This window comes from Habropoda laboriosa, unplaced genomic scaffold (assembly GCF_001263275.1).
Source record: "Habropoda laboriosa isolate 0110345459 unplaced genomic scaffold, ASM126327v1 scaffold18, whole genome shotgun sequence".
In the NCBI taxonomy this organism is placed as follows: Eukaryota; Metazoa; Arthropoda; class Insecta; order Hymenoptera; family Apidae; genus Habropoda; species Habropoda laboriosa.
Window position 1 is genome coordinate 2,535,114 of NW_017100152.1, and position 10,095 is coordinate 2,545,208.

At 31.7% G+C, this 10,095-nt stretch overlaps 2 protein-coding genes across 2 annotated transcripts; both read right to left on the bottom strand.

Annotated features, from left to right (window-relative positions):
* Window positions 1-6,444: 6,444 nt before the first annotated feature.
* On the bottom strand, window positions 6,445-7,349 carry LOC108575434 (phosphomevalonate kinase). Its single transcript, XM_017938226.1, has 4 exons — window positions 7,212-7,349; window positions 6,893-7,098; window positions 6,681-6,830; window positions 6,445-6,566 (listed from the first exon to the last, which is right to left on the bottom strand). The coding sequence occupies exons 1-4, from the start codon at window positions 7,343-7,345 to the stop codon at window positions 6,445-6,447; spliced, it is 612 nt and encodes a 203-aa protein (XP_017793715.1). The 5' UTR covers window positions 7,346-7,349.
* A 911-nt stretch (window positions 7,350-8,260) lies between these two features.
* Window positions 8,261-9,868, bottom strand: LOC108575444 (60S ribosomal protein L29-1). Its single transcript, XM_017938239.1, has 4 exons — window positions 9,809-9,868; window positions 9,527-9,581; window positions 8,945-9,009; window positions 8,261-8,702 (listed from the first exon to the last, which is right to left on the bottom strand). The coding sequence occupies exons 2-4, from the start codon at window positions 9,561-9,563 to the stop codon at window positions 8,571-8,573; spliced, it is 234 nt and encodes a 77-aa protein (XP_017793728.1). The 5' UTR covers window positions 9,564-9,581; window positions 9,809-9,868; the 3' UTR covers window positions 8,261-8,570.
* Window positions 9,869-10,095: the final 227 nt, after the last annotated feature.

A 10,095-nucleotide genomic window follows, 5' to 3' on the forward strand; every position in this document is an offset into this window, starting at 1 on the left:
ATTTCTGTTTTTCATAATTAATACAATAAATATATGATTAATATATGTATACTTATATATATTGTGTATTGTTTATACATACGTATATTGTGTAAATATTTATCGTAGGCAAAATTTATGTATTAAGTCTACATGTACAAATACCATATCTTTTGTAAAAATATATTTTATTTGAAGTTTCAAAATTAATAATTTATATAAATACATTGCAGATGTCATAAAATAAAATAATATTAGATTTTATCAATTAAAATAAAAGTGAAAAATATTCTTCTACCTTCAAGACTCGAAAAACCCAGACTATTCACTTGGGAAGCAAACGTCTTAGGCGCACACCAACTGTCTAGTTTTGTTTCGTTTTGTTTTTATTTGTATCTTAAGTGCTTATGCATATTACATAGTTAATTTAGATATAATATTGTACTTAAGTTTTAGGTTGCGATGCCTGTCCGGAGACGTTTGGCGCATGTCCTGTGTTTTCTTTTCGCTTTTCAGTTCTTGTTGTGTAGATAGTGAGAACTGAGCTGTGACTAGGAGAAATTTACAATAAAAATCTGTCGCTTGTGGGTTGTGTTTGGCTTATGATCTATGGGGGAGGGGTTTTATGTGGTTAGTGGGCGCTTATACCTATGTTAGTTGCTTATATGTATTTATTTGCTTACGCTAATTATGTACAAGAATGTTTACAATGTTTACAGTGTTTTGCGCTTTAACAAGTTTGCTTGTTTTGTCGCATCTCAGACGGTTTGTGTTATGTGTTTATGTGTGTTGGGGTTGCTTATGCCCCCATAAAGGTTTAATTTTTGTCGCAATGTTTCTTATTAGGAGATTGGAGTGGTTTGGTAATCTGTAGTTCTGTTTATTGTTTGTGGATTGTATATATTCCGAAATTAGTGGCATTTTGCTGGCGCGGTGTATTTCCTTTATTGGTGTACGTCTGGGCCTGTTTGTTGCTACTCTGAGGCATTTATTTTGTGTCACTTGTAGTTTGTTTATATGTGTCTATGCTACTGTGTGTCATACCGGGCAGGCGTAGGTGAGGACGGGGGGTATCATTGTTTTATATAGCAATAGTTTAAGGTTGGTGGATAGTGATGCGGATTTTAGGAGATTGTAGTATTTTCACAGAATGGCGATGGCTTTTTTATTTATGATTGCGCTATGTGGTCCCCATGTGAGTCTGCTGTCTATGTGTATACCGAAGTATTTGACCGTATTTTGTATTGGTATTGAGGAGTTGTGGATTTTGATGGAGGCGGGTAGTTCTTTTTTGCATGTGATAAGGATGGCTTCTGTTTTGCTAGCGTTTATAATTAGTTTCCATTTCCTGAGTCTGCTTATAATTAAGTGTGCCGCGTTTTGAATTCTATTTATTGTTTTATGGGGCGAGATGCTGCTCGTGTAGAGCGCGATGTCGTCCGCATAGGCTGTTATGCTTATCTTCTTGGGCAGGTCATGAAAGGCGTGGGCAATAAATGTATTAAATAGGGTTGGAGAAAGTACGGACCCTTGCGGGACGCCGGCCGCTATACTATAGGTGCGATATTAAAATCCTGGGGGGTCAGGTATGTAGTCTCCGTGATAAGTGATCAATATTTCTCAAATTTTTCATTTCACTGAAAAGTTACAAAATGAAATTACAAAATAATTAAAAATAAAAAGTAACACCGTCACCACCGAGATTCAAAAGGAATCTCCTGATTGCTATTCATGGGCTCAGATTGCTCGAGCGTCACGAGGTAACGTGGATTGTTGGCGGAAAGTGCCGAACAGGCTACGTGCACGGACAGAGCTACCGATACATTTGCGTGAGAGCACGAGGACGGATATGTAGTGGGAGATGACGGTAGGTCATAGTGATGTAAGCGATTTGACCCACATCCCACGATTCTGGTATCACTGCCTACTATCCGACAAACCTAAAGTGAATCCTCTGACGTCACAGCCTAGCAAAATGGAAGCAAAATAGGCGGTTCAGGTCATCCCCACTACTCTTGGGTCTTACACTGCAGGCGCTTGAGGGGAAGTTGCGTTGTAGGTAAATGGTTTAGACAAACGAATTTCAGTCAGCTGTCGATAATGTAACACGATGATAAAAGAACGGAAAACTAAAAATTATTTGGTCGCCTTGTCCTCTTACCTACGTTGGCGCGTAAGACATATTTAATAGCGCAGACGTTAATTTCTAAGCGACTCATACACAATAAATTGTTACTGTAAAGGAAGCCTGAGGAAATGTATTAGTATTTTTTAACAGTTAGAAAACTAAAATGTAAATATTTTTCTCCTATTCCTGAATAATAAAAGTAGATTTCGGCGTATTAAAAAATTGCTTAAGGAGCTAAAAAATTTCTGGCTGCAATGAAAAATAGCGTGCCACCACAGACCGACAGCCACTATTTAATGTTAAAATTTTGAAAAATTTGACAAAATCAGACGACATGTCGTCACTTTAACCGTAATATTTCGGCTTTGTTTAAAGATAATATTGCGACCTTGGTCTCATTTCATAGCAATAAACATAGCAATAATCACTGCTAAAGTTTCAATTGCTAATTTGACACTGTTCCCACTCATAGAAAAATTTGGAAAAAATATTATTGGATTGCTTGAAATATAACCTGCAAAATAAGCTTATCGAAATAATAGACAAATTTTGGGAACATGGGATAAAAAAATTAAGTTGACCATGATGCACGTCGTTTGGCGTCGCGCAGGCATCTGTTCGCCTGTTTATGGTGTCTGCGCGAGGTAAACTTAATTTTTTTTCGAGTGCTTGAAAATATTATAACGGTCAATTATCGACTGCTCATCTGTTTACCGACTGCTCGAACGAGATCCGATCGTCATCTATTGTTCATAGAAGAGTAAGTGCTATAGCCTTATTCTATTCCTATTGGCTGACTATAAGGGAAGACCTAAAAGTAACTGCGATAGCCATATTCTATCCCTATTAGCTTCCTAACAGCGAGCTATCGCAAGATTCCCTACATCTACCAATTTTAGGCCCTGTGTGACGTCAGAGGCTTCACTTTAGGTTTGTCGGACAGTACTACAGATGGCGTTCAAAATTACTAACGTGATTTTTTATTTAGAACGACTTTGATCACTGAAATCGTAATTATTGATTAAAAAAAAAGAATTTATCTAATACGATATGATAATTCTCTTCTTATTAGGTAATAAATTATATTATTTTCAATTATTATACTAAATTATTACGTGAAATATGTTAAATACGTTATATTAAATATTTTTTAGAGTATACAGTCGTGATTTAACTTTATTCACAACTGTGATCGTGATTTTTTTATTTTCTTAGTGAATTTATAATTACTATAATCATAATACTTGATCAAATAACTTATTTAATATGATTTGAAAATAAATTGTTAGTAAAATAATTTGATACGATGTTCACATAATTTTATGAACATAATCAATGAAATAGAATGTAAATAGAAATTTCTTTAATCATTTATAAATGTCACAAGTTACCTTATATTGTATATATTTTGTATATATTTCATAGATTTTTATAATTTTATATTTATCAAAAATGCATGAACAGTTTATGCATTACACTTCTATTTATGTTTTATAAAAGCAATAGAATAAATATACAATAATCAGTAGAATATAATTATACCATATATGAGCCGTTACTTTTGAAAGTGGTATAAGTTCATTTTTTGAAAAAAATGAGTTAATGGTAGTTTTAGTCAGATATAGATATCCTCTTTTTATATTTATAATCACACAGTCAATGGTGTACAATATCCTCATAAATTAATGAAAAAAAGTTGAACTGTAAAATATTATCGCAAGGAATGTTTTTTTGAAGGTGGAATAAGTCCATTCGTAATAACGATAATTGAAACAACCGTTCGCTAACCGTGGTTTGAAACTTGGCACGCGTATAGCAAAACAATCGAAGATCATATGCTGCGAGTTTCATTTTTTTTTCTGTTTTTTATAGTTTTAAAAACATTACCCGAATTGATTAACGTTTGCCAATATTTTTAAGTAGATTCAAACGCAAACCCTTAAATATCTCGATGTATGAAGTAAAGGACTTATACCACTTTCAAAAACAACGGCTCATATAATATAGTGTATTAATATAGATAATGTAATATAAATTAAAATATAATAAAACAAACTGTAAATTCATGGTTGTGTATTTCTTTATTATGTCTCCAACATTTAGGTTTAATGACAATATAATTATATTCATTATTAATATGTAATATCGGAAATATTTATTTAAGAATACAAAAAATATGGTACTTGTGATTATGAAAGTGACATAAACCAAACATTTTTCATACAAAAATTCTTGCATACCATTGTAATGTAAATTAATGTAACATAGATTAAATTAAAATTTCAACTTCTCTAAGTCTTGCATTTTCATAATTATCAGCACATATAAAAATATACATATTATTATTAGATAGATAGGTAGATAAAATCTTTAATTCAGTGTTACATGCCAAGGAATGGACTTAGTTTTACAAAAATATATTTCTATTCCTTTCATACTTTTAAATATAGCATGATTAAAATATTATATATACAATAGGATGTAACTAATTTTTGAAGCGTATAGCCGAAAATCGAAACAGTATTAGTGGAATTTATCCTTTTAAGCAGTTTGAAGGAAAGGCAGTGTGATGCATTCTCAACTCCACCCGCGAAATGCGATCACTGTTAAAGATTGGAAATCTTCTTCTCGTGTTCAGTTTCATTTTTAACGTGCTAAAAGAAAGATCATGAGTAAAATGTCTGTCCAAGCCAAAGCATTTGGAGGAACTGATGTGTGGAGCTTTTTGACACCAGTTAGCAATACTGGATATGCTACCTGCAAAATATGTAAAAAAAAATTATCGTACAAGACAACCACTTCAAATTTAAAAAAACATTTAAGTGCTGTTCATCCTACTATTTCACTAGCATGGAGAACACATCAGGTATATTTAATTATAAGATGTAATAAGTAAATTGTAACTTAGTTTTTATCCATATATGCAAAATAAAATAATATAAAAAAAAAGTAATTATACTTAAATCTACAAGCATTCTTTTGCATCCTTTCATGTATCTATCGATTGTAGAATATTTTTTTGTTTATTTTCTTTCAGTTACAGCCATCACAATTTATAATTAGAGCCAGACTCAACTTGAACTAAGCAACATTGTATCACCACCACATTGTATCAGTACCACAAGATAGTCCAGGGCCAGCTGTAAATTTATTAACATCAAATCAACTACAAATAACGACATTTTTACCAGAAAAAATGTCAACAATAAACCGTAAAGTTTATAAAAGATCTGCAACCATTCAGAATAGTAGAAGACATTGGATTCAAAGAATTTATTAAGGCATTAAATCATAGGCAATAAGGCATAAAGTATTAAAGATTCAACTTACGCCTGTAATTTACAATCATTTATTTATCCATTATTCTTCATTAATCCTTTCTCTTATGCGATATAAATTTTGGTGCGTTAATATAAAGTATATAGGTTATGTCGACATGAAAGAACACTTACCCTCTCCAGTAATCAGAAGCGATGACGAAAAATCACCGTGATTGGGAACAAACGTGATCAAATCACTCGTGATTCAAAAGTAGCAGTTCTAGCCATCATTAATCACTAGCTAGTACATTTTGTAAGGACTTTATTACGGCAAAAACATCGTGTATGTTTTCCCCTATAGCTAAGCTGCCGATATACATGTGTGCGTTTGCAACGGCGTCCTTCCTTCTTCCTTGTGAGACGCCGATGTGTTTGGAGTTATAGCACGTTACAGCAATCATGAAATAGTATTTTTGTAATCGTATTTTATAAAGGTATAGTATTTGTCACTAGAGAATATTTATATTTTAGAGAAAGTTCTTTTAGATTATACAGTAGAAAAAATATAATGTAAAACGGTCGTCGCGGCGTATAATAACTATAAAAATGCAATTACAAAAATAACACTATTTTAAGACTGCTGTACCGCGCTGTAATTCCGAACACATCGGCGTCTACCAGAGAAGGAGGAAGAACGCCGTTGCAACACAATATACTCCACGCCACGTAGATGATGTGTCAGGAGTCTTATTTTAGGGAGAAACGTACACGACGTTTTTTCCGTGATGAAGTCCCTAAAACTTCAATTCATTCGCGCCATTTAACATTATTTATTAGTACTAAACATATTAGGTTACACACGCACACGCACTAGCTATAGAAAGGACCGTGTCGCGTTTTCCGATATTTAAAAGTTCATGACGTTCATAGTTAAAGAAATATATAATTTCAATTTTTATAATTAATGTAACATTTAAAATGATTTGTTTCTTACAAGTATAATATAACCAACATGTGCGCACACAATGCATAGATTTAACTCTTAATTTGTACATGTGGTACATGCTTTAGTTTTTGCTAATTAACTAATTTTAATATCTGCTGCAATATAAGTTCTACATTTTCACTATTATTTGTCACTTTCAAATCCCATGTGTTTATATCATCCAGGTCACATTCAGTTTCAGAATCATCAATGCCTGTGTAAAATATACTTTGTAATTATAATAATTCTTGTATATAATTTGTATTATAATCATTTCTAACTTCCATTTAATAATTACACTTTAACAATTAAATTTTTCTTCATATACCTGAAACGAACATCCAACCACGTTTCTTCCTAATTACATCATCTGATACGATACGAATTGTTTTGCATGCATCTCCAAAATTTTGTATAAACCATTGTATGTCAGTTTTTCTTCTGACATCACTCACTATCCAAATTGGTTTATTGTGTGCTAAAAACGCATTGGTATATATTGTACTGAATATTAATTTTCGACAGAAAAAAATTAACTACCATTACACATGTCTATAGCTGCACGACAAAAGTAGCCATAATCTTGCTTTCTAATACTTTCTCCCCATTTTGCCATTTTATAACGATAATTTTCTTTATATTCTCCATCTCCTAAAAGTTGATCGATATCCAAACCCTGAGATTTAGCCCAATGTATTTTAATTGGCCCCGATAATTTTATAATGACGCTGCTGTCAAAACCAATTCTAATAAAAATACACTTCATTAATTATGTCAAATTAATGTTTCACGCCACCGATACTATTACTATTATTTGTAGTAATTATCCTTAATATTATAACTACAAAAAGTTTATCACCTTTCTTGCAAAACGTTTGTAATATAATCCTTGCCCGATTTCCTTTTGCCACTGAATAATAAAATTACTCGTGGTTTGCAAGTTTTTTCGAGATTTATTGCAGAACGATCATCGGTACGGTGACCTGTCGCCATATTGAATTCGCGCAACAATCATTTAAATATCAAATTACTATAAGATTGTCCTGTTTGCGAAATTTTCAAAAATTACCAAAATTCATTATTATTGTGTATAAATTTGCATACCTACTTCGAGATCAGTCAAATTAAAACAAATATTTGGTTAAGAATATTTAACGTAACTATTTAACCCCTCTGCTTTCAATTGCTTTCATAATTTAATTATTAATTTCCTTCTATTCTGCTTCTAATATAATAGCGTTTATTATTGTTTGGTAATAATTCTTTGACTAACGTAACTTTATCTAAAGATATTAGCTGTAAATGTGCAAGATTAAAGTGCTTATTGTTAGAATGCAAAGTACTTACTCTGTGATATTTGGATGTTAATCAATCACAGGGCATACGCACAATTTTTACGTTTCAGTTTTATATCAAAATTTGAAAAGGCCAATACAATAAGGATATACTAGCTCTGTCGTATTACGAAAATTACTAAATTAAAGTCTTTAACAATAAAACTGTGAACTATAAAAACAAGAATTAGTAAAAATTCTAGAGGATATGTGCATAGTAAATCCTCTCCGTGTCCCTACTGTTCCTGCACGTATGGATGTTATTCCTACACCTATGCTATCTTTTTTGGAGTCAGTCAAGAATACGATGTGTATAACGTGACGCGGTTCTTTTGACGAGTTCTCCACTTGACAGTTCATAATACAATAGCTTTTTTGTAACTGAAATTTTTTTAAACATATTGGTGCAATTTTTCTGATTCAAATGAGATCAAATGGGATAATGTGTACAGATATTTCATGCATTTTCTTAACAATCCGTTCTTTTTTAATTCATTCAAAGCGATAATGAACTAAAATGGGTTACTCAATAAGTATTAATAAGTAAATTTTGTTCAAATTATATCGTGTTTGGTCTCATTTTGATCAGAACAATCTCATCAACATATCAATTCTTTATACAGAAAAAATTAATAATAAAAACGCTGGTGTTTAAATCGCTCGATTGCCTCAACTTTCGTTTCATTCTTCTCTTTTATTCATTGTCCTTGTCTTCCTTCGGCGAACTACAAAGGCGAACTGCGAGACTCGAAAAACAGTTTCCCTCTACTGAAACTGTCCCTATTGAGTTCCAGCTGAGAGACAATGTGAGAAGCTTTACTGTGTATGGAGGATGAACATATATATAACAATAGATCAGGATGAAAGAGATACAAATTCATTTTTCAAACTTTTACTATAACAAAACTTTCAGATAGCTGAAGAGACTTGCGCTTTTCTGCTTTTTTTAGTTGCTCTTTTGGTTTCAAATTATGCTTCTTTGCAAAACGTTGGTTCCTCAGGAACTTCAGATCCATCTAAAAAAAAAAAAGTGTAAAACAATACGGTTGCAGATATAAAAGCTGTAAAGATATTCAGGTATATCATGGCTAATTTCATAAAGAATTACCTAATGAACTTTATGAACAGAAACTTATAAACATAATATGGTTGTACTATAAAATGTATTAGAATTTGAAATTATATTTATCTTTATAATTATATATGAATGATACAATCATAAAAATCAAGACAATCACTTAAAAACTTTTGGACTTACACCAAGCGTGGACTCATGTCTGTAACGTTTTGGTTTTTTGATACCATTACGGTGAGCCTTTCGATCTACCAAACAAAAGGAAAACAATTTTATTTTCTTCCATATTTAAAAAAAATCATGTATTTACATTAGAGATCATGGCTTTGACATGTATTAAAGATACACTTGTAACATGTATTACAGAATTCAAAATCTGTATTCTTAAAACATGTTGTCACAGATATTTAAATATATGTATATTTAGAAATTTCTATTTTATGTGTACTTAAATATGTGTCCATATTTTAATTCGTATAATTAACATGACAAATTTGGAGAAACCAAATATGGCCTTACAAATTTGCTAAATTGCAGGTAACAATTACAAATTTCGATATAATACAAAAGGAACACAGATTTAAAAAAAAAGAAGATAAATACACATAAATAGAAATTTTTAAATACAAATGTACCAAGTGCGGTAAAAATTACATGGATTGTAATATAGTTAACTTTAATACATGTGAAACAAGGACCTCTACTTTATGTATTTATGGATTTCTATAATAAAATAAAACAGTAGACATTCTTGGCTGTACTCACTTTGGTTATGATTAGTATGATTTTTAGACTTTGCCATTTTCTTGTATTAAAGGACCTACAAAAGTAATAATTACAATAAAATACAGCATAAAACATCATAAACAGTATTTGAGGTTAAGAATTTTGAGATATAGAATCGAATTACACGACGAAATTAGAAAAATAATATATCATTACAAATTAGTATAGAATACTGCAGTTTAATCATAAAAACAATTTACTGTTACACTTATGTGAGTTACGAAAAAGATTATTTGGATATACAATAATGAAATTTCTTACCTACGTAAATTATCGACAAGCTCTCAAAAGCGGAAGCGAGAGAAAGGGAGGAAAAAAATGGTAAAAGACGACAGTAGCGCCAAATGTAATTTCTTTTGCGGTCAAGCAACAGCTTCCAAAGTGTGCCACAGAGCGGTGCAAACATTGTTGTAGGAAAAGGCTCGCGCACACCGGATGACGTAGAATACTGATGAAACGGTGATTTTTCGTCATCGCTTCTGATTACTGGAGAGGGTAAGTGTTCTTTCATGTCGACATAACCTATATACTTTATATTAACGCACCAA

Coding starts and splice junctions, on each gene's coding strand:
- LOC108575434 (XM_017938226.1), bottom strand. CDS start 7,345: ATGGCGACAGGTCACCGTACCGATGATCGTTCTGCAATAAATCTCGAA. Junction 7,099..7,211: donor ACAAACGTTTTGCAAGAAAG/GTGATAAACTTT, acceptor TATTTTTATTAG/AATTGGTTTTGACAGCAGCG. Junction 6,567..6,680: donor TGGTTGGATGTTCGTTTCAG/GTATATGAAGAA, acceptor TATTTTACACAG/GCATTGATGATTCTGAAACT.
- LOC108575444 (XM_017938239.1), bottom strand. CDS start 9,563: ATGGCAAAGTCTAAAAATCATACTAATCATAACCAAA. Junction 9,010..9,526: donor TCATACTAATCATAACCAAA/GTGAGTACAGCC, acceptor TTTGTTTGGTAG/ATCGAAAGGCTCACCGTAAT. Junction 8,703..8,944: donor GACATGAGTCCACGCTTGGT/GTAAGTCCAAAA, acceptor TTTTTTTTTTAG/ATGGATCTGAAGTTCCTGAG.